This window comes from Excalfactoria chinensis, unplaced genomic scaffold (genome assembly GCF_039878825.1).
Source record: "Excalfactoria chinensis isolate bCotChi1 unplaced genomic scaffold, bCotChi1.hap2 Scaffold_339, whole genome shotgun sequence".
NCBI classification, from domain to species: domain Eukaryota; kingdom Metazoa; phylum Chordata; class Aves; order Galliformes; family Phasianidae; genus Excalfactoria; species Excalfactoria chinensis.
The window spans coordinates 36,923-63,184 of NW_027315627.1; the positions used below are offsets into that span (position 1 = coordinate 36,923).

The following is a 26,262-nucleotide window of genomic DNA, read 5'->3' on the forward strand; positions in this document are numbered from 1 at the left end:
TGGGAGGGAATGGGATGGGATATGGGGCACTGGGAGGGACTGGGAGGGAACTGGGATGGACTGGGATGGGAATGGGAGGGAGATATGGGGTACTGGGAGGGACTGGGATCATACTGGGATATACTGGGAGGGACTGGGATGGGACTGGGAGGGACTGGGATCATACTGGGATCATAGTGGGATATACTGGGAGGGACTGGGAGGGGCTGGGAGGGAATGGGAGGGGGGTATGGGGCAATGGGAGAGACTGGGATCATACTGGGATGTACTGGGAGGGACTGGGAGGGATCTATGGGGTACTGGGAGGGAACTGGGATGGGACTGGGGTGGGACTGGGAGGGAATGGGATGGGAATGGAATATACTGGGATATACTGGGAGGGACTGGGAGGGATCTATGGGGCACTGGGATGGACTGGGATCATACTGGGAGGGACTGGGGTTATACTGGGATAGACTGGGAAGGACTGGGAGGGGGATATGGAGTACTGGGAGGGACTGGGATCATACTGGGATCATACTGGGATATACTGGGAGGGATCTGTGGGGCACTGGGAGGGACTGGGAGGGAATGGGGATATACTGGGAGGGACTGGGAGGGGGTTATGGGGCACTGGGAGGGACTGGGATGGACTGGGATGGAATGGGATGGGAATGGGAGGGAGATATGGGGTACTGGGAGGGACTGGGATCATACTGGGATATACTGGGAGGGACTGGGAGGGACTGGGATGGGACTGGGATCATACTGGGATCATAGTGGGATATACTGGGAGGGACTGGGAGGGAGATATGGGGCACTGGGAGGGACTGGGATGGGACTGGGGTTATACTGGGATATACTGGGAATGACTGGGATATACTGGGAGGGACTGGGGTTATACTGGGATAGACTGGGAGGGACTGGGATGGGACTGGGATGGGACTGGGATGGGACTGGGGTTATACTGGGATATACTGGGATTGACTGGGATATACTGGGAGGGACTGGGGTTATACTGGGATAGACTGGGAGGGACTGGGAGGGATCTGTGGGGCACTGGGAGGGACTGGGATCATACTGGGATATACTGGGAGGGACTGGGATGGACTGGGATGGGATATGGGGCACTGGGAGGGACTGGGATGGGACTGGGATGGGACTGGGGTTATACTGGGATATACTGGGAGGGACTGGGATGGGACTGGGAGGGGGTTATGGGGTACTGGGAGGAACTGGGAGGGAACTGGGATGGACTGGGATATACTGGGAGGGACTGGGAGGGAGATATGGGGTATTGGGTTGGAACTGGGAGGGACTGGGATCATACTGGGATATACTGGGAGGGACTGGGATGGGACTGGGAGGGATCTATGGGGTACTGGGAGGGACTGGGATCATACTGGGATATACTGGGAGGGGCTGGGATGGGACTGGGAGGGACTGGGGTTATACTGGGATCATAGTGGGATATACTGGGAGGGACTGGGAGGGATCTATGGGGCACTGGGAGGGACTGGGATGGGACTGGGGTTATACTGGGATATACTGGGAATGACTGGGATATACTGGGAGGGACTGGGGTTATACTGGGATAGACTGGGAGGGACTGGGAGGGATCTATGGGGTACTTGGAGGGACTGGGATCATACTGGGATATACTGGGAGGGACTGGGAGGGACTGGGATGGGACTGGGATGGGACTGGGAGGGAATGGGAGGGGGATATGGGGTACTGGGAGGGAACTGGGATATACTGGGAGGGACTGGGAGGGAACTGGGATGGACTGGGATGGAATGGGATGGGAATGGGAGGGGGGTATGGGGTACTGGGAGGGACTGGGATCATACTGGGATATACTGGGAGGGACTGGGATGGGACTGGGATGGGACTGGGAGGGACTGGGAGGGAATGGGAGGGGGATATGGGGTACTGGGAGGGACTGGGATGGGACTGGGATGGGACTGGGGTTATACTGGGATATACTGGGAGGGACTGGGAGGGACTGGGAGGGACTGGGGTTATACTGGGATATACTGGGAGGGACTGGGATGGGACTGGGGTTATACTGGGATATACTGGGAGGGACTGGGATGGGACTGGGAGGGTTTTATGGGGTACTGGGAGGGACTGGGAGGGAACTGGGATATACTGGGAGGGAATGGGAGGGGGTTATGGGGCACTGGGAGGGACTGGGAGGGAACTGGGATGGGACTGGGGTTATACTGGGAGGGACTGGGAGGGACTGGGATGGGACTGGGAGGGGGGTATGGGGCACTGGGAGGAACTGGGAGGGAACTGGGATGGACTGGGATATACTGGGAGGGACTGGGACGGGACTGGGGTTATACTGGGATATACTGGGAGGGACTGGGATGGGATATGGGGCACTGGGAGGGACTGGGATGGACTGGGATGGAATGGGATGGGAATGGGAGGGAGATATGGGGTACTGGGAGGGACTGGGATCATACTGGGATATACTGGAAGGGACTGGGATGGGACTGGGATGGGACTGGGGTTATACTGGGATTGACTGGGATTGACTGGGATATACTGGGAGGGACTGGGGTTATACTGGGATAGACTGGGAGGGACTGGGAGGGATCTGTGGGGCACTGGGAGGGACTGGGATCATACTGGGATATACTGGGAGGGACTGGGAGGGACTGGGATGGGACTGGGAGGGATCTATGGGGCACTGGGAGGGACTGGGAGGGAACTGGGATATACTGGGAGGGACTGGGATGGGATATGGGGCACTGGGAGGGACTGGGAGGGAACTGGGATGGACTGGGATGGGAATGGGAGGGAGATATGGGGTACTGGGAGGGACTGGGATCATACTGGGATATACTGGGAGGGACTGGGATGGGACTGGGAGGGACTGGGATCATACTGGGATATACTGGGAGGGACTGGGATGGGACTGGGACGGGGATATGGGGCACTGGGAGGGACTGGGATGGGACTGGGGTTATACTGGGATATACTGGGAGGGACTGGGATGGGACTGGGAGGGTTTTATGGGGTACTGGGAGGGACTGGGAGGGAACTGGGATATACTGGGAGGGAATGGGAGGGGGTTACGGGGCACTGGGAGGGACTGGGAGGGAACTGGGATGGGACTGGGGTTATACTGGGAGGGACTGGGAGGGACTGGGAGGGGGGTATGGGGCACTGGGAGGGACTGGGATGGGACTGGGATGGGACTGGGGTAATACTGGGATATACTGGGATTGACTGGGATATACTGGGAGGGACTGGGATCATACTGGGATATACTGGGAGGGACTGGGATGGGATATGGGGCACTGGGAGGGACTGGGAGGGAACTGGGATGGACTGGGATGGACTGGGATGGGAATGGGAGGGAGATATGGGGTACTGGGAGGGACTGGGATCATACTGGGATATACTGGAAGGGACTGGGATGGGACTGGGATGGGACTGGGGTTATACTGGGATATACTGGGAGGGACTGGGAGGGAATGGGAGGGGGATATGGGGTACTGGGAGGGACTGGGATGGGACTGGGGTTATACTGGGATATACTGGGAGGGACTGGGATGGGAATGGGAGGGGGGTATGGGGTACTGGGAGGGACTGGGGTCATACTGGGATATACTGGGAGGGACTGGGATGGGATATGGGGCACTGGGAGGGACTGGGAGGGAACTGGGATGGGACTGGGATGGGACTGGGATGGGAATGGGGTTATACTGGGATATACTGGGATTGACTGGGATATACTGGGAGGGACTGGGGTTATACTGGGATAGACTGGGAGGGACTGGGAGGGAACTGGGAGGGTGTTATGGGGCACTGGGAGGGACTGGGAGGGATCTATGGGGTACTTGGAGGGACTGGGATCATACTGGGATCATACTGGGATGGAGTGGGAGGGACTGGGAGGGGGTTATGGGGCACTGGGAGGGACTGGGATGGGACTGGGATGGGACTGGGATGGGACTGGGATGGGACTGGGGTTATACTGGGATATACTGGGATTGACTGGGATATACTGGGAGGGACTGGGGTTATACTGGGATAGACTGGGAGGGACTGGGATGGGATATGGGGTACTGGGAGGGACTGGGATGGGACTGGGAGGGAATGGGAGGGAATGGGAGGGGGATATGGGGTACTGGGAGGGACTGGGGTCATACTGGGATATACTGGGAGGGACTGGGATGGGACTGGGAGGGACTGGGATCATACTGGGATCATAGTGGGATATACTGGGAGGGACTGGGAGGGATCTATGGGGCACTGGGAGGGACTGGGAGGGAATGGGATGGGACTGGGGTTATACTGGGATTGACTGGGATATACTGGGAGGGACTGGGGTTATACTGGGATATACTGGGATTGACTGGGATGGGACTGGGAGGGACTGGGGTTATACTGGGATATACTGGGAGGGACTGGGATATACTGGGAGGGACTGGGGTTATACTGGGATAGACTGGGAGGGACTGGGAGGGATCTGTGGGGTACTTGGAGGGACTGGGATCATACTGGGATCATACTGGGATGGACTGGGAGGGACTGGGAGGGAGATATGGGGCACTGGGAGGGATCTGTGGGGCACTGGGAGGGACTGGGATCATACTGGGATATACTGGGAGGGACTGGGAGGGGGTTACGGGGCACTGGGATGGGACTGGGATGGGACTGGGATGGGACTGGGGTTATACTGGGCTATACTGGGAGGGACTGGGATAGACTGGGGCTATACTGGGAGGGAATGGGATCATACTGGGATATACTGGGAGAGAACTGGGATGGACTGGGATGGGAATGGAATGTACTGGGATATACTGGGAGGGACTGGGATGGGACTGGGAGGGATCTATGGGGCACTGGGAGGGAACTGGGATCATACTGGGATATACTGGGATGGACTGGGTCTATCCCATTCCATCCCAGTCCATCCCAGTCCATCCCAGTCCATCCCAGTCTAACCCATTGTGTCCCATTGCATCCCAGTATGCTCCCAGTATAAACCAGTCCATCCCAGTATGCTCCCAGTCCATCCCAGTCCATCCCAGTCTAACCCAGTCTATCCCATTCCCTCCCAGTATGCTCCCAGTATAAACCAGTCCATCCCAGTCCATCCCAGTCTAACCCATTGTATCCCAGTATATCCCAGTCCATCCCAGTCTAACCCAGTATGCTCCCAGTCCATCCCAGTCCATCCCAGTCCATCCCAGTATGCTCCCAGTCTATCCCAGTATATCCCAGTATATCCCAGTCCATCCCAGTCTAACCCAGTCTATCCCATTCCATCCCAGTATATCCCAGTCCATCCCATTCCCTCCCAGTCCATCCCAGTATGATCCCATTGCATCCCAGTATGCTCCCAGTATAAACCAGTATAACCCAGTCTAACCCATTGTGTCCCATTCCATCCCATTCCATCCCAGTCTAACCCAGTCCATCCCAGTCCATCCCATTCCATCCCAGTATGCTCCCAGTATAAACCAGTCTAACCCATTGTGTCCCATTCCGTCCCAGTATGCTCCCAGTCCATCCCAGTATATCCCAGTCCATCCCAGTATATCCCAGTATATCCCAGTCTAACCCAGTCTATCCCATTCCGTCCCAGTAAGCTCCCAGTCTATCCCAATTCCTCCCAGTCTAACCCAGTATGATCCCATTCCATCCCAGTATAACCCAGTATGCTCCCAGTCCATCCCAGTCCATCCCAGTATAACCCAGTATGATCCCAGTATATCCCAGTCCATCCCAGTCCATCCCAGTATAACCCAGTATGCTCCCAGTATAACCCAGTATGCTCCCAGTATGCTCCCAGTCCATCCCAGTCCATCCCATTCTAACCCAGTCCATCCCAGTCCATCCCAGTCCATCCCAGTCCATCCCATTCCATCCCAGTATAACCCAGTCTATCCCAGTCCATCCCAGTCTAACCCATTGTATCCCATTCCATCCCAGTCCATCCCAGTATATCCCAGTCTAACCCAGTCCATCCCAGTCCATCCCAGTATATCCCAGTATATCCCAGTATATCCCAGTCCATCCCAGTATGATCCCAGTATAAACCAGTCTAACCCATTGTGTCCCATTCCGTCCCAGTATGATCCCAGTCCATCCCAGTCCATCCCAGTCCATCCCAGTCCATCCCAGTCCATCCCAGTATATCCCAGTCTAACCCAGTCTGTCCCGTTCCGTCCCAGTAAGCTCCCAGTCTATCCCAATTCCTCCCAGTCTAACCCAGTATGATCCCATTCCATCCCAGTATAACCCAGTATGCTCCCAGTCCATCCCAGTCCATCCCAGTATAACCCAGTATGATCCCAGTATATCCCAGTCCATCCCAGTCCATCCCAGTATAACCCAGTATGCTCCCAGTATAACCCAGTATGCTCCCAGTATGCTCCCAGTCCATCCCAGTCCATCCCATTCTAACCCAGTCCATCCCAGTCCATCCCAGTCCATCCCAGTCCATCCCATTCCATCCCAGTATATCCCAGTCTATCCCAGTCCATCCCAGTCTAACCCATTGTATCCCATTCCATCCCAGTCCATCCCAGTATATCCCAGTCTAACCCAGTCCATCCCAGTCCATCCCAGTATATCCCAGTATATCCCAGTATATCCCAGTCCATCCCAGTATGATCCCAGTATAAACCAGTCTAACCCATTGTGTCCCATTCCGTCCCAGTATATCCCAGTCCATCCCAGTCCATCCCAGTATGCTCCCAGTATAACCCAGTATAAACCAGTCTATCCCAGTCCATCCCAGTCCATCCCAGTCCATCCCATTGTGTCCCATTGCATCCCAGTATGCTCCCAGTATATCCCAGTCCATCCCAGTCCATCCCAGTATGCTCCCAGTCCATCCCAGTCCATCCCAGTCTAACCCATTGTGTCCCATTGCATCCCAGTATGCTCCCAGTATAACCCAGTATGCTCCCAGTCCATCCCAGTATGCTCCCAGTCCATCCCAGTCCATCCCAGTCTAACCCATTGTGTCCCCTTCCCTCCCAGTATGCTCCCAGTCTATCCCAGTCCATCCCAGTCTAACCCAGTATGATCCCATTCCATCCCAGTATGTTCCCAGTCTATCCCAGTATGCTCCCAGTATAAACCAGTCCATCCCAGTACAAACCAGTCTAACCCATTGTATCCCCTTCCATCCCAGTATAACCTAGTCTATCCCAGTCTATCCCAGTCTATCCCAGTCTAACCCATTGTATCCCATTCCCTCCCAGTCTATCCCAGTATAAACCAGTCTAACCCATTGTATCCCATTCCATCCCAGTATATCCCAGTATAAACCAGTCTAACCCAGTCTATCCCAGTATGCTCGCAGTATGCTCCCAGTCCATCCCAGTATATCCCAGTCCATCCCAGTATGATCCCAGTCTATCCCAGTACAAACCAGTCTAACCCAGTCTATCCCATTCCATCCCAGTCCATCCCAGTATGATCCCAGTCCATCCCAGTATGATCCCATTCCATCCCATTCCATCCCAGTCCATCCCAGTCCATCCCAGTCTAACCCAGTCCATCCCAGTCCATCCCAGTATGCTCCCAGTCCATCCCAGTATGCTCCCAGTATAACCCAGTCTAACCCAGTCTGTCCCATTCCGTCCCAGTAAGCGTGTGATCACGTTGGCCCCAGTCTATCCCAGTCTATCCCAGTCCATCCCAGTCCATCCCAGTCTAACCCATTGTGTCCCATTGCATCCCAGTATGCTCCCAGTATAAACCAGTCCATCCCAGTATGATCCCATTCCATCCCATTGCATCCCAGTATGCTCCCAGTATAACCCAGTATATCCCAGTCTAACCCATTGTATCCCCTTCCCTCCCAGTATGTTCCCAGTCTATCCCAGTCCATCCCATTCTAACCCAGTCCATCCCAGTCCATCCCAGTCCATCCCATTCCATCCCAGTATAACCCAGTCTATCCCAGTCCATCCCAGTCTAACCCATTGTATCCCATTCCATCCCAGTCCATCCCAGTATATCCCAGTCTAACCCAGTCCATCCCAGTCCATCCCAGTATATCCCAGTATATCCCAGTATATCCCAGTCCATCCCAGTATGATCCCAGTATAAACCAGTCTAACCCATTGTGTCCCATTCCGTCCCAGTATGATCCCAGTCCATTCCATGTCCATCCCAGTCCATCCCAGTATGCTCCCAGTATAACCCAGTACAAACCAGTCTATCCCATTCCATCCCAGTCCATCCCAGTCCATCCCATTGTGTCCCATTGCATCCCAGTATGCTCCCAGTATATCCCAGTCCATCCCAGTCCATCCCAGTATGCTCCCAGTCCATCCCAGTCCATCCCAGTCTAACCCATTGTGTCCCATTGCATCCCAGTATGCTCCCAGTATATCCCAGTCCATCCCAGTCCATCCCAGTCCACCCCAGTATGCTCCCAGTATAACCCAGTCTAACCCAGTCTGTCCCATTCCATCCCAGTAAGCGTGTGATCACGTTGGCCCCAGTCCATCCCAGTATGATCCCATTCCATCCTAGTCCATCCCAGTAAGCTCCCAGTCCATCCCAGTATAACCCAGTATGCTCCCAGTATAAACCAGTCTAACCCAGTATAACCCAGTATGCTCCCAGTATATCCCAGTCTAACCCATTGTGTCCCATTGCATCCCAGTATGCTCCCTGTATATCCCAGTCCATCCCAGTCCATCCCAGTATGCTCCCAATCCATCCCAGTCCATCCCAGTCTAACCCATTGTGTCCCATTCCATCCCATTCCATCCCAGTCTAACCCAGTCCATCCCAGTCCATCCCAGTATGCTCCCAGTATAACCCAGTCTAACCCAGTCTGTCCCATTCCATCCCAGTATATCCCAGTATAAACCAGTCTAACCCAGTCTATCCCATTCCATCCCAGTATATCCCAGTATGATCCCAGTATGATCCCAGCCTGATCCCAGTCCATCCCAGTCTATCCCAGTATATCCCAGCATAACCCAGTATAACCCAGTATGATCCCAGTCTATCCCAGTCTATCCCAGTATGCTCCCAGTCCATCCCAGTATGATCCCATTCCATCCCAGTATGCTCCCAGTATGCTCCCAGTATATCCCAGTCCATCCCAGTCCATCCCAGTCTAACCCATTGTATCCCATTCCATCCCATTCCATCCCAGTCCATCCCAGTATGATCCCAGTCCATCCCAGTCCATCCCAGTCCATCCCAGTATGATCCCATTCCATCCCAGTCCATCCCAGTCTAACCCAGTATGCTCCCAGTATAAACCAGTCCATCCCAGTCTAACCCAGTATGCTCCCAGTATATCCCAGTCCATCCCAGTCCATCCCAGTATGCTCCCAGTATAACCCAGTCTAACCCAGTCCGTCCCATTCCGTCCCAGTAAGCGTGTGATCACGTTGGCCCCGTTACAAAGTGCTCCCAGCCCTGAACCTCCGTCCGGCGTCCGAGTGTCCTGCGGGCACTGCAGCGCCCCCTTCCTGGTAAGGAACCCCATAAACGGCCCTATATGGACCTATAGGGACCTATAGGGACCTATATGGACCTATATGGCTCTATATGACCCTATATGGACCTATGGGACCCTATAGGGACCTATGTGACCCTATATAGCCCTATAACCCTATATGACTCCATAAGACCCCATAGACCCCATATAACCTCATATGACCCTATATTATGACCCCATATGACCCTATATGACCCTATATGAACCCATATGACCCCATATAACCCCATGTGACCCCATATGACCCTATATGAGCCCATACGGCCCCATATAACCCCATATGACCCTATATGACACCATACAGCCCCATATAACCCCATGTGACCCCATATGATCCTATATGACCCCATCTGACCCTATATGTCCTTATATGACCCCATATGACCCTATATGATCCTATATGACCTTATATGACCCTGTATGACCCCATAAGACCCCATATGACCCTATATGACCCCATAGACCCCATATGATCCTATATGACTCTATCTGACCCCATAAGACCCCATAAGACCCCATATAACCCCATATGATCCTATATGACCCTATCTGACCCCATAAGACCCCATAGACCCCATATAACCCCATATGATCCTATACGACCCCATAAGACCCCATAGACCCCATATAACCCCATATGACCCCATATGATCCTATATGGCCCTATATGACCCTAAATGGCCCTATGTGACCCTATATGGACCTATGTGACCCTATATGGCCCTATATGGCCCTATATGACCCTATATGGACCTATATGTCCCTATATGGACCTATATGACGCTATATGGCCCTATATGGCTCTATCTGACCCTATACGGCCCTATATGACCCTATATGACCCTATATGGACCTATATGACGCTATATGGCCCTATATGGACCTATGTGACCCTATATGGACCTATATGGCCCTATGTGACCCTATATGGACCTATATGACGCTATAGGGACCTATAGGGACCTATGTGACCCTATATGGCCCTATATGGCCCTATATGACCCTATATGGACCTATGTGACCCTATATGGCCCTATATGACCCTATATGGCCCTATAGGGACCTATATGACCCTATACAGCCCTATATGACCCTATATGACCCTATATGGACCTATATGACGCTATATGGCCCTATATGGACCTATGTGACCCTATATGGATCTATATTGCCCTATGTGACCCTATATGGACCTATGTGACCCTATATGGCCCTATATGACCCTAAATGGCCCTATGTGACCCTATATGGCCCTATATGACTCTATATTGACTTATATGACCCCATACGGCCCCGTATAACCCCATATGACCCCATATGACCCCATACAGCCCCATATAACCCCATATGACCCCATATGATCCTATATGACCCCATAAGACCCCATCTGACCCTATATGTCCTTATATGACCCCATATGATCCTATGTGACCCTATATGACCCCATATGATCCTATATGACTCTATATGACCCTATATGGCCTTATATGATCCTATATAGACCCCATATGACCCTATCTGACCCTATATGACTCTATCTGGCCCTATATGACCCTATATGACCCTGTATGTCCTTATATGACCCCATAAGATCCTATATGACCCCATCTGATCCTATATGACCCCATATGACCCTATTTGACTCCATCTGACCCCATCTGACCCTATGTGACCCTATATGACTCTATATTGACTTATATGACTCTATATGGACCTATATGACCCTAAATGGACTCTAAAGGCTCCCTTCCTGGTAAGGAACCCCTATAAACGGCCCTATATGGCCCTATAGGGACCTATATGACCCTATAGGGACCTATGTGACCCTATATGGACCTATATGGACTTATATGGACTTATATGACTCTAAATGACCCCAAAATGGCCCTAAATGGACCCTAAAGGCCCCCTTCCTGTTAAGGAACCCTATAAACGGCCCTATATGGCCCTATATGACCCTATATGGACCTATATGGATCTATAGGGACCTATGTGACCCTATATGGACCTATATGGACTTATATGGACTTATATGACTCTAAATGACCCCAAAATGGCCCTAAATGGACCCTAAAATGGCCCTATATGGCCCTATATGACCCTATATGGACCTATATGGACCTATATGACCCTATATGACTCTATATTGACTTATATGACCCCATACGGCCCCATATAACCCCATATGACCCCATATGACCCTATATGACCCCATACAGCCCCATATGACCCCATATAACCCCATAGGACCCTATCTGACCCTATCTGACCCCATATGACCCTATATGACCCCATATGACCCTATATGATCCTATATGACCTTATCTGACTCTATATGACCTTATATGACCCTGTATGACCCCATAAGACCCCATATAACCCCATATGACCCTATATGACCCCATATGATCCTATATGACCCTATCTGACCCCATAAAACCCCATAAGACCCCATAGACCCCATATAACCCCATATGACCCTATCTGACCCCATAAGACCCCATAGACCCCATATAACCCCATATGATCCTATATGACCCCATAAGACCCCATAGACCCCATATAACCCCATATGATCCTATATGGCCCTATATGGCCCTATATTGCCCTATGTGACCCTATATGAACCTATATGACCCTATATGGCCCTATATGGCCCTATAGGGACCTATATGGACTTATATGACTCTAAATGACCCCAAAATGGCCCTAAATGGACCCTAAAGGCCCCCTTCCTGGTAAGGAACCCTACAAACGGCCCTATATGGACCTATAGGGACCTATATGGACCTATATGGCCCTATATGGATCTATATGGCTCTATATGACCCTATATGGACCTATATGGCTCTATCTGACCCTATATGACCCTAACTGTATACGACCCTATATGGCCCTATATTATGATCCTATATGGCTCTATGTGACCCTATATGACCCTATATGACCCTATATGGACCTATATGACCCTATATGGACTTGTATGACCCCATCTGACCCTATATGACCCTATATGGCTCTATATGACCCTATACGGCCCCATATAGACCCCAAAACGGCCCTAAATGGACCCTAAAGGCCCCCTTCCTGGTAAGGAACCCTATAAACGGCCCTATATGGCCCTATAGGGACCTATATGACCCTATAGGGACCTATGTGACCCTATATGACCCTATGTGGACCTATATGACTCTAAATGACCCCAAAATGGCCCTAAATGGACCCAGAATGGCCCTAAATGGCCCTAAAATGACCCTATATGGCCCTATATGGACCTATATGGACTCTATGTGAACCTATATGACCCTATATGGACCTATATGACCCTATATGGACCGTATATGGATCTATATGGCCCTATATGGCCCTATATGGCCCTATATGACCCTATATGGACCCTATATGGACCCTATATGGATCTATATGGCCCTATACGGCCCTATATGGACCTATATGGACCTATATGGATCTATATGGCTGTATATGACCCTATATGGCCCTATGTGATCCTATATGGCCATATACGACCCCATATAACCCATATGATCCTATATGACCCTATTTGACCCCATAAGACCCCATAAGACCCCATAGACCCATAAGACCCCATAGACCCCATATAACCCCATATGATCCTATATGACCCCATAAGACCCCATAGACCCATAGAACCCCATATGACCCCATATGATCCTATATGGCCCTATATGGCCCTATATTGCCCTATGTGACCCTATATGGCCCTATATGGACTCTATATGGACCTATATGACCCTATATGGCCCCATATAGACCCCAAATGGCCCTATAGGGCCTTTTATGGCCCTATAGGGACCTATATGGAACTATATGGACCTATATGGATCTATATGGCCCTATATGGCCCTATATGGCCCCGTATGACTCTATCTGACCCTATCTGCCCCTATAACCCATATGATTCCATATGACCCTATATGACCCCATGTGACCCTATATGACCCTATATGACCCTATATATCTGAGCCTATATGACCCCATACGACCCCATGCGACCCTATATGACCCTATATGACCCTATATGATCCATATGACCCCATATAACCCCGTATGGTCCGATATGACCCTATATGACCCTATATGACCCCATATGACCCTATATGACCCTATATATCTGACCTATATATCTGACCCTATATGACCCTATATGACCCTATATGACCCTATATGACCCTACATATCTGACCCTATATGACCCTATATGACCCTATATGACCCTATATATCTGACCCTATATGACCCTATATGACCCTATATGACCCTATATGACCCTATATATCTGACCCTATATGACCCTATATGACCCTATATGACCCTATATGACCCTATATGACCCTACATATCTGACCCTATATGACCCTATATGACCCTATATGACCCTATATGACCCTATATATCTGACCCTATATGACCCTATATGATCCTATATGACCCTATGTGACCCTATATATCTGACCCTATATGACCCTATATGACCCTATATATCTGACCCTATCTGACCCTTTCTGACCCTATATGGCCCCATATAACCCTATATGACCCTAAATGACCCTATCTGACCCTATATGACCTTATATGACCCTATATGACCCTATATGACCCCATAAGACCCCATATGACCCTATATGACCCTATATGGCCCTATATACCTGACCCTATATACCTGACACCTATATATCTGACCCTATATGACCCTATATGACCCTATATATCTGACCCCATGTGACCCTATATGACCCCATATGACCCTATCTGACCCCATATGTCCCTATATGATCCCATATGACCCCATACAACCCCGTATGTTCCGATATGACCCTATATGACCCTATATGACCCTATATGACCCTATATATCATCTGACCCTATCTGACCCTATCTGACCCTATCTCACCCTATATGACCCTATATGACCCTATATGACCCTATACGACCCTATATATCTGACCCTATATGACCCTATATGATCCTATATGACCCTATATGACCCTATATATCTGACCCTGACCCTATATGACCCTATCTGACCCTATATATCTGACCCTATGTGACCCTATATGACCCTATATATCTGACCTTATATGACCCTATATGACCCTATCTGACCCTATCTGACCCTATATATCTGACCCTATATGGCTCCATATGATCCTATATGGCCCCATATAACCCAATATGACCCTATATGACCCAATCTGATCCTATATGAGCCCATAAGACCCCATATGACCTCATATAACCCCATATGACCCTATATGGATCTATATGGCCCCATAAGCCCCCATATGACCCTACATAACCCTATATGACCCTATACGACCCCTTATGACCCTATATGATCCAATCTGACCCTATATGACCTCATATGACCCTATATGAACCCATATGACCCCATAAGGCCCCATATAACCCCATATGATCCTATATGACCCTATATGACCCTATATGACCCTATATGATCCCATGTGACCCTATCTGACCCCATATGACTCTATATGATCCCATATGACCCCATATAACCCCGTATGATCCTATATGACCCTATATGGCTCCATATGACCCTATATGACCCTATATGACCCCATATGACCCTATATGACCCTATCTGACCCTATATGACCCTATATACCTGACCCTATATATCTGACCCTATCTGACCCTATATATCTGACCATATATGACCCTATATGACCCTATATATCTGACCCTATATACCTGACCCTATATGACCCTATATGACCCTATATATCTGACCCTATATACCTGACCCTATATGACCCTATATGACCCTATATATCTGACCCTATATACCTGACCCTATATGACCCTATATATCTGACCCTATATACCTGGCCCTATATATCTGACCCTATATATCTGACCCTATATACCTGACCCTATATGACCCTATATGACCCTATATATCTGACCCTATATACCTGACCCTATATACCTGACCCTATATATCTGACCCTATATACCTGGCCCTATATATCTGACCCTATATATCTGACCCTATATACCTGACCCTATATACATGACCCTATATATCTGACTATATACCGGACCCTATATACCTGACCCTATATGACCCTATATGACCCTATATATCTGACCCTATATACCTGACCCTATATGACCCTATATGACCCTATATATCTGACCCCATATGACCCTATATATCTGACCCTATATATCTGACCCCCTATATGACCCCATATGACCCTATCTGACCCTATATGACCCCATATGACCCTATATGACCCTATATGACCCTATATATCTGACCCTATATATCTGACCCTATATGACCCCATATGACCCTATCTGACCCTATATGACCCCATATGACCCTATATGACCCTATATGACCCTATATATCTGACCCTATATATCTGACCCTATATACCGGACCCTATATATCTGACCCTATATGACCCCATATGACCCTATATGACCCTATAGGACCCTATATGTTCCTATCTAACCCTATATACCTGACCCTATATGACCCTATATGCCTGACCCTATATATCTGACCCTATATACCTGACCCTATATACCTGACCCTATATGACCCTATATGACCCTATATATCTGACCCTATATGACCCTATACGACCCCATACGACCCCATACAACCCTATCTGACTCTATGTGACCCTATATGACCCTATATGACCCTTATATACCTGACCCTATATACCTGACCCTATATATCTGACCCTATATATCTGACCCTATATACCTGACCCTATATATCTGACCCTATATACCTGACCCTATATACCTGACCCTATATATCTGACCCTATATATATGACCCTATATGACCCTATATATCTGACCCTATATGACCCTATATGACCCTATATGACCCTATATACCTGACCCTATATATCTGACCCTATATACCTGACCCTATATGACCCTATATGACCCTATATACCTGACCCTATATACCTGACCCTATATATCTGACCCTATATACCTGACCCTATATGACCCTATATGACCCTATATGACCCCATATGACCCTATATGACCCTATATGACCCTATATGACCCTATATGACCCTATATATCTGACCTTATCTGACCCTATATATCTGACCGTATATGACCCTATATGACCCTATATATCTGACCCTATATGACCCTATATACCTGACCCTATAGATCTGACCCTATACTTTCCCCTACAGTGGACGGAGTTCACGGATCGGACGTTGGCCAGGTGTCCCCATTGCCGCAAAGTGTGAGTGACCCCAAAAGGACCCTAATGACCCTAAAAGACCCCAAAAGGACCCTATAAGGACCCTAAATGACCCTAAATGGCCCCAAATGACCTTAAATGGCCCTAAAAGACCTTAAATGGCCCTAAAAGACCCTAAATGACCTTAAATGACCCCAAAAGGACCCTAAAAGGACCCTAAAAGACCCTAAATGGCCCCAAATGACCCCAAATGATCCTATAAGGACCCTAAATGGCCCTAAGTGACCCTAAATGGCCCTAAATGACCCTAAATTACCCCAAAAGGACCCTAAATGGCCCCATAAGGACCCTAAAGGACCCTAAAAGGACCCTAAATGACCCCAAATGACCCTAAATGGCCCTAAATGACCCCATAAGGACCCTAAATGACCCTATAAGGACCCTAAATGACCCCAAAAGGACCCTAAATGACCCTAAATGACCCTATATGGCCCCAAATGACCCCAAAAGAACCCTAAAGGACCCTAAATGGACCCTAAATGGACCCAAAATGACCCTATAAGGACCCCAAATGACCCCAAAACGACAATAAATGGCCCCAAAAGGACCCTAAATAACCCTAAATGACCCTAAATGGCCCTAAATGACCCCAAAAGGACCCTAAATGACCCTAAAAGACCCAAAAGGACCCTAAATGACCCTAAATAACCCCAAATGAACCCTAAACGGACCCTAAAGGACCCTAAATGACCCCATAAGGACCCTAAAGGACCCTAAATGGCCCCATAAGGACCCTAAATGGCCCTAAATGACGCTAAATGACCCTAAATGACCCCAAAAGGATCCTAAATGGCCCCATAAGGACCCTAAAGGACCCTAAATGGACCCTAAAGGACCCTAAATAGCCCCAAAAGGACCCTAAGTGACCCTAAAAGACCCCAAAAGGACCCTAAATGACCCTAAAGGACCCTAAAATGACCCTAAATGACCCTAAATGGCCCCAAATGACCCCAAATGACCCTATAAGGACCCTAAATGGCCCTAAATGACCCTAAATGACCCTAAATGGCCCTAAATGACCCTAAATGACCCCAAAAGGACCCCAAGTGACCCTAAATGACCCCAAAAGGGCCCTAAAGGACCCTAAAGGACCCTAGATGACCCTAAAGGACACTAAATGACCCTAAATGACCCCAAAAGGACCCTAAATGACCCCAAAAGGACCTTAAATGGCCCCATAAGGACCCTAAATGGACCCTATATAGATCCTAAATGACCCCAAAAGGACCCTAAATGGACCCTAAAGGACCCTAAATGACCCCATAAGGACCCAAAAGGACCCTAAATGGCCCCATAAGGACCCTAAAGGACCCTAAATGGCCCCATAAGGACCCTAAATGGCCCTAAATGACCCTAAATGACCCTAAATGGACCCTAAATGACCCTAAATGACCCCATAAGGACCCAAAAGGACACTAAATGGCCCCATAAGGACCCAAAAGGACCCTAAATGACCCTAAATGGCCCCATAAGGACCCTAAATGGACCCAAAATGACCCTATAAGGACCCTATAAGGACCCTAAATGACCCCCAAACGACAATAAATGGCCCCAAAAGGACCCTAAATGACCCTAAAAGGACCCTAAATGGACCCTAAAGGACCCTAAATAGCCCCAAAAGGACCCTAAGTGACCCTAAAAGACCCCAAAAGGACCCTAAATGACCCTAAAAGACCCTAAAGGACACTAAATGACCCTAAATGACCCCAAAAGGACCCTAAATGACCCTAAAGAACACTAAATGACCCTAAATGGCCCCAAATGACCCTAAATGACCCTCAATGATTCCATTGCCCCCATTGACCCTATTAGCCCCATTGACCCCATTGACCCCATTGACCCTATTAGCCCCATTGACCCCATTGACCCCACTGACCCCATTGACTCCAATGTCCCCATTGACCCCATAGACCTTAATGACCCCATTGACCCCATTAACCCCATAGACCCCATTGACTCTATTAGCCCCATTGACCCCATTGACCCCAATGACCCCATTTACCCTATTAGCCCCATTGACCCCATTGACCCCAATGTCCCCATTGACCCTATTAGCCCCATAGACCCCACTGACCCCATTGACCCCATAGAACCCATTGACCCTATTAGCCCGATTGACCCCATTGACCCCATAGACCCCAATGACCCCATAGACCCCATTGACCCTATTAGCCCTATTGACCCCATTGACCTCATTGACCCCATAGACCCCATTGCCCCCATTGACCCCATTGACCCCACTGACCCCAATGACCCCATTGACCCCATTGCTCACATTGACCCCATTGACCTCACTGGTCCTATTGCCTCCATTGATCCCAATGACCCCATTGACCCCATTAGCCCCAATGACCCCATCGACGCCATAGACCCCATTGACCCTATTAGCCCCATTGTCCCCAATGTCCCCAATGACCCCATAGACCCCATTGACCCCAATGACCCCAATGACCCCATTAACCCCAATGACCCCATTTACCCTATTAGCCCCATTGACCCCATTGACCCCATTAACCCCATTGACCCCATTGTCCTCAATGTCCCCATTGACCCCATTAACCCCATTGACCCCATTAACCCCATTGACCCCAATGACCCCATTGACCCCATTGACCCTATTAGCCCTATTGACCCCACTGACCTCATTGACCCCATTGACCCCATTAACCCCATAGACCCCATTGACTCTATTAGCCCCATTGACCCCATTGACCCCATTCACCCCAATGACCCCAATAACCCTAATGCCCCCCTTGACCCTATTAGTCCTATTGACCCCATTGCTCCCAATGACCCCATTGACCCCATTGACCCCAATGTCCCCATTGACCCTATTAGCCCCATTGACCCCATAGATCCCACTGACCCCATTGACCCCAATGACCCCAATGACTCCATTGACCCCATTGCCCCCATTGACCTCAATGACCCCATTGACCCTAATAGCCCCATTGACCCCATTGACCCCAATGTCCCCATTGCCCCCATTGACCACATTGCCCCCATTGACCCCAATGTCCCCATTGACCGCAATGACCCCATTGACCCCATTGACCCTATTAGCCCCATTAACCCCATTGACCCCATTGACCCCATTGACCCCATAGCCCCCATTGACCCCAATGACCCCATTGCCCCCATTGACCCCATTGACGCCATTGACCCCACTGACCCCATTGACCCCATTGACCCCACTGACCCCATTGACCCCAATGTCCCCATTGACCCCACTGACCCCACTGACCCCATTGACCCCATAGACCCCATTGACCCCATTAATCCCATTCACCCCAATGTCCCCATTGACCCCATTGCCCCCATTGCCCCCATTGCCCCCATTGACCCCATTGTCCCCATAGACCCCAATGACCCCATTGACCCTATTAGCCCCATTGACCCCAATGTCCCCATTGACCCCAATGACCCCAATGTCCCCATTGACCCTATTAGCCCCATTGACCCCATTGATCCCATTGTCCCCATTGACCCCAATATCCCCATTGACCTCATTGACCCCATTGACTCCATTGACCCCATTGATCCCAATATCCCCATTGACCCCATTGGCCCCATTGACCCTATTAGCCCCATTGACCCCATTGACCCCATTGACCCCAATGTCCCCATTGACCCCATTGACCCCATTGACCCCATTGACCCTATTAGCCCTATTGACCCCACTGACCCCATTGACCCCATTGACCCCAATGTCCCCATTGACCCCATTGACCCCATTGACCCCATTGACCCCATTGACCCCATTGGCCAAATTGACCCCATTGACCCTAATGTCACCATTGACCCCATTGACCCCACTGACCCCACTGACCCCATTGACCCTATTAGCCCCATTGACCCCATTGACCCCAATGACCCCAATGTCCCCATTAACCGCAATGACCCCAATGACCCCATTGACCCCAATGTCCCCACTGACCCCACTGACCCTAATGACCCCATTAACCCCATTGACCGCAATGACCCCATTGACCCTATTAGCCCCATTGACCTTAATGACCCCAATGACCCCATTGACCCCATTAACCCCAATGACCTCATTGACCCCATAGACCCCATTGACACCATTATCCCCATTGACCCTATTAGCCCCATTGACCCCATTGACCCCATAGACCCCATTGACCCCATTGACCCCATTGACCCCACTGACCCCATTGACCCCATTGACCCCATTGACCCCAATGACCCCATTGACCCCATTGACCCCACTGACCCCATTGACCCCAATGTCCCCATTGACCCCACTGACCCTAATGACCCCATTAACCCCATTGACCGCAATGACCCCATTGACCCTATTAGCCCTATTGACCTTAATGACCCCAATGACCCCATTGACCCCATTGACCCCATTGACCCCACTGACCCCATTGTCCCCAATGCCCCCATTGCCCCCATTGACTCCAATGTCCCCATTGACCCCAATGACCCCATAGACCCCAATGACCCCATAGACCCCATTGACCCTATTAGCCCTATTGACCCCATTGACGCCATAGACCCCATTGACCCTATTAGCCCCATTGACCCCATTGACCCCAATGTCCCCAATAACCCCATTGACCGCAATGACCCCATTGACCCTATTAGCCCCATTGACCTCAATGACCCCAATAACCCCATTGATCCCATTGTCCCCATTGACCCCATTAACCCCAATGACCCCATAGACCCCATTGACCCTATTAGCCCTATTGACCCCATTGACCCCATTGACCCCAATGTCCCCATTAACCCCACTGACCCCATTGACCCCATAGACCCCATTGACCCCATTGCTCACATTGACCTCACTGGTCCTATTGCCTCCATTGACCCCAATGACCCTGTTGAACCTATTAGCCCCATTGACCCCATAGACCCCATTGACCCTATTAGCCCCAATGTCCCCATTAACCCCAATGTCCCCATTGACTCCAATGTCCCCATTGACCCCATAGACCCCATTGACCCGATTGACCTCATTGATCCCAATAACCCCATTGACCCCAATGACCCCATTGACCCCATAGACCCCACTGACCCCACTGACCCCATACCCCCCCCAGCTCCTCCATTGGCCGCCGTTATCCGCGCCGTCGCTGCCTCTGCTGCTTCTTCCTGGGGCTGCTGATGGCCGCCTCCGCTACTGGGCTGGCTGTGAGTGCAACTGGGAGGGACTGGGAGGGACTGGGAGGGGGATAGGGGGGACTGGGAGGGACTGGGAGGGACTGGGAGGGACTGGGGGGGAGATATGGGGGACTGGGAGGGACTGGGATGGACTGGGAGGGATCTATGGGGCACTGGGAGGGACTGGGAGGGACTGGGGGGAGATATGGGGGACTGGGAGGGACTGGGATGGACTGGGAGGGATCTATGGGGCACTGGGAGGGACTGGGAGGGACTGGGGGGAGATATGGGGGACTGGGAGGGACTGGGAGGTACTGGGAGGTACTGGGAGGTACTGGGAGGGACTGGGAGGTACTGGGAGGTACTGGGAGGGGGATATGGGGCACTGGGATGGACTGGGATCATACTGGGATTGACTGGGAGGGATTGAGATGGGACTGGGATGGACTGGGATCATATTGGGATATACTGGGACCAGATTCGGAGGGACTGGGAAGGACTGGGAGGGACTGGGAGGGGGATATGAGGCACTGGGAGGGACTGGGATAGACTGGGATAGACTGGGATGGGGATATGGGGTACTGGGAGGGACTGGGATGGACTGGAAGGGAGATAGGGGGCACTGGGAGGGACTGGGATAGACTGGGAGGGGGATACGGGGGACTGGGAGGGACTGGGAGGGACTGGGAGGGACTGGGAGGGACTGGGAGGGGAGATATGGGGCACTGGGAGGGACTGGGAGGGGGATAGGGGGGACTGGGAGGGACTGGGAGGGACTGGGAGGGATCTATGGAGCACTGGGAGGGACTGGGAGGGAGATATGGGGCACTGGGATAGACTGGGAGGGGGATAGGGGGCACTGGGAGGGACTGGGATGGACTGGGAGGGGGATACGGGGGACTGGGAGGGACTGGGAGGGACTGGGGGGGAGATATGGGGGACTGGGAGGGACTGGGATGGACTGGGAGGGATCTATGGGGCACTGGGAGGGACTGGGAGGGACTGGGAGGGACTGGGAGACATCTATGGGGGACTGGGGGGGACTGGGATATACTGGGATAGACTGGGATGGGAGATATGGGGCACTGGGAGGGACTGGGGCAGATCTATGGGGCACAGGGAGGGAACTGGGATGGGGATGTGGGGAACTGGGAGGGACTGGGATGGACTGGGAGGGACTGGGAGGGATCTATGGGGCACTGGGATAGACTGGGAGGGGGATATGGGGCACTGGGAGAGACTGGGATAGACTGGGATGGGGATATGGGGGTACTGGGAGGGACTGGGAGGGGGATAGGGGGCACTGGGAGGGACTGGGATAGACTGGGATGGGGATATTAGGGTACTGGGAGGGACTGGGAGGGACTGAGACGGATCTATGGGGCACTGGGAGGGACTGAGATAGACTGGGAGGGGATATTGGGATAGACTGGGAGTTACTGGGATGGACTGGGAGGGACTGGGAGGGGGATAGGGGGCACTGGGAGGGACTGGGATGGACTGGGAGGGACTGGGATAGACTGGGTTAGACTGGGAGGGGATATTGGGGGATTAGGAGGGGCTGGGAAGGACTGGGATGGGGATATGGGGCACTGGGAGGGACTGGGATGGACTGGGAGGGACTGGGAGGGACTGGGAGGGACTGGGAGGGGAGATATGGGGCACTGGGAGGGACTGGGAGGGGGATAGGGGGGACTGGGAGGGACTGGGAGGGACTGGGAGGGATCTATGGAGCACTGGGAGGGACTGGGAGGGAGATATGGGGCACTGGGATAGACTGGGAGGGGGATAGGGGGGACTGGGAGGGACTGGGAGGGACTGGGAGGGATCTATGGAGCACTGGGAGGGACTGGGAGGGAGATATGGGGCACTGGGAGGGACTGGGAGGGAGATATGGGGCACTGGGATAGACTGGGAGGGGGATAGGGGGCACTGGGAGGGACTGGGAGGGACTGGGAGGGGGATACGGGGGACTGGGAGGGACTGGGAGGGGGATAGGGGGGACTGGGAGGGACTGGGAGGGGGATAGGGGGGACTGGGAGGGACTGGGATGGACTGGGAGGGGATATTGGGGCACTGGGAGTTACTGGGATGGGGATATGGGACACTGGGAGGGACTGGGAGGGACTGGGAGGCATCTGTGGGGCACTGGGAGGGACTGGGATGGACTGGGAGGGGGATATGGGGCACTGGGAGGGACTGGGAGGGACTGGGAGGGGGATAGGGGGGACTGGGAGTTACTGGGATGGACTGGGAGGGGATATTGGGATAGACTGGGAGTTACTGGGATGGACTGGGAGGGACTGGGAGGGGGATAGGGGGGTCTGGGAGGGACTGGGAGGGACTGGGGGGGAGATATGGGGGACTGGGAGGGACTGGGAGGGGGATAGGGGGGTCTGGGAGGGACTGGGAGGGACTGGGGGGGAGATATGGGGGACTGGGAGGGACTGGGAGGGGGATACGGGGCACTGGGAGGGACTGGAAGGGATTGGCGGGAACTGGGAGGGACTGGGATGGACTGGGATGGACTGGGAGGGGGATATGGGGCACTGGGAGGGACTGGGAGGGACTGGGATAGACTGGGATAGACTGGGAGGGGGATAGGGGGTACTGGGAGGGACTGGGATGGACTGGACGGGATCTATGGGGCACTGGGAAGGACTGGAAGAGATTTGGGGGGAACTGGGAGGGACTGGGGTGGACTGGGAGGGGCAGGGAGGGACTGGGAGGGGGGTATGGGGCACTGGGAGGGACTGGGAGGGATCTATTGGGCACTGGGATGGACTGGGAGGGAGATAGGGGGCACTGGGATAGACTGGGAGGGGGATATGGGGCACTGGGAGGGACTGGGATGGACTGGGAGGGGATATTGGGGCACTGGGAGTTTCTGGGATGGGGATATGGGGCACTGGGAGGGACTGGGATGGACTGGGATGGACTGGGAGGGGGATATGGGGCACTGGGATGGACTGGGAGAGACTGGGATGGGGATGTGGGTTACTGGGAGGGACTGGGAGGGATCTATGGGGCACTGGGAGGGACTGGGATGGACTGGGATGGGGATGTGGGTTACTGGGAGGGACTGGGAGGGATCTATGGGGCACTGGGAGGGACTGGGAGGGGGATATGGGGCACTGGGATAGACTGGGAGGGATCTATGGGGCACTGGGAGGGACTGGGAGGGATTGGCGGGAACTGGGAGGGACTGGGATGGACTGGGATGGACTGGGAGGGGGATATGGGGCACTGGGAGGGACTGGGATGGACTGGGATAGACTGGGATGGGGATATGGGGTACTGGGAGGGACTGGGAGGGATCTATGGGGCACTGGGGAGGACTGGGATATACTGGGATATACTGGGATAGACTGGGAGGGGATATTGGGGTACTGGGAGGGACTGGGAGGGACCGGTTCGTACTGGTCCTTACTGGTCCATAGTGATTGATACTGGTCTGTACTGGTCCTTATGGGTCCCTACTGGTCCCTACTGGTCCATACTGGTCTATATTGGTTCATACTGGTCCTTATGGGTCCCTTCTGGTCCATACTGGTCCGTACTGGTCCATAGTGATTGATACTGGTCTGTACTGGTCCTTGTGGGTCCCTTCTGGTCCATACTGGTCTATACTGATTCATACTGGTCCCTACTGGTCCATACTGGTCTCTATTGATTCATACATGTCCATACTGGTCCATACTGGTCCATACATGTCCATACTGGTCTATACTGGTCCATACTGGTCCCTAATGGTCCCTACTGGTCCTTACTGGTCTCTATTGATTCATACTGGTCCATACTGGTCCTTACTGGTCTCTATTGATTCATACATATCCGTACTGGTCTGTACTGGTCCGTACTGGTCCATACTGGTCCATACATGTCCATACTGTTCCCTAATGGTCTATTCTGGTCCGTACTGGTCCCTAATGGTCTATACTGGTCCATACTGGTCCATACTGGTCCTTACTGGTTTGTACTGGTGTTCCAGGTGGGGACGTGGGCAGCAGCTCGTCGCTGGGGAGCTTTACACGCGTGTTGGGCCGTGTTGGTTGCCGGGGCCGGAGCGTGTTTATTGAGGGCCGGATATTGGGGCTGCGTCAGGGTCAGCCAACCCATCCCACAGCGCGCGTGAACACGCCAACAACACGCCAAGGACACGCCAAGGGCACGGTAAGGACATGGGAAGGATATGGGTATGTCATGTTAAGGTCATGCTAAGGTCACGCTAAGGACATGTTAAGGACATGGTAAGGACATGGTAAGGATATGGTAATGTCATGTTAAGGTCATGCTAAGGACATGTTAAGGTCATGGTAAGGACATGGTAAGGA

General features: G+C 51.9%; 1 protein-coding gene across 1 annotated transcript in view; it reads left to right on the plus strand.

Annotated features, from left to right (window-relative positions):
* The window catches only part of LOC140264900 (type 1 phosphatidylinositol 4,5-bisphosphate 4-phosphatase-like), a 44,772-nt gene that overhangs the window by 14,373 nt on the left and 4,137 nt on the right, over positions 1–26,262 (plus strand). Inside the window, 4 exon segments of the mRNA XM_072360797.1 lie at positions 9,359–9,458; positions 16,728–16,780; positions 21,868–21,958; positions 25,920–26,101. Coding sequence (XP_072216898.1) covers positions 9,359–9,458; positions 16,728–16,780; positions 21,868–21,958; positions 25,920–26,063 — 388 coding nt within the window. The 3' untranslated portion in view covers positions 26,064–26,101.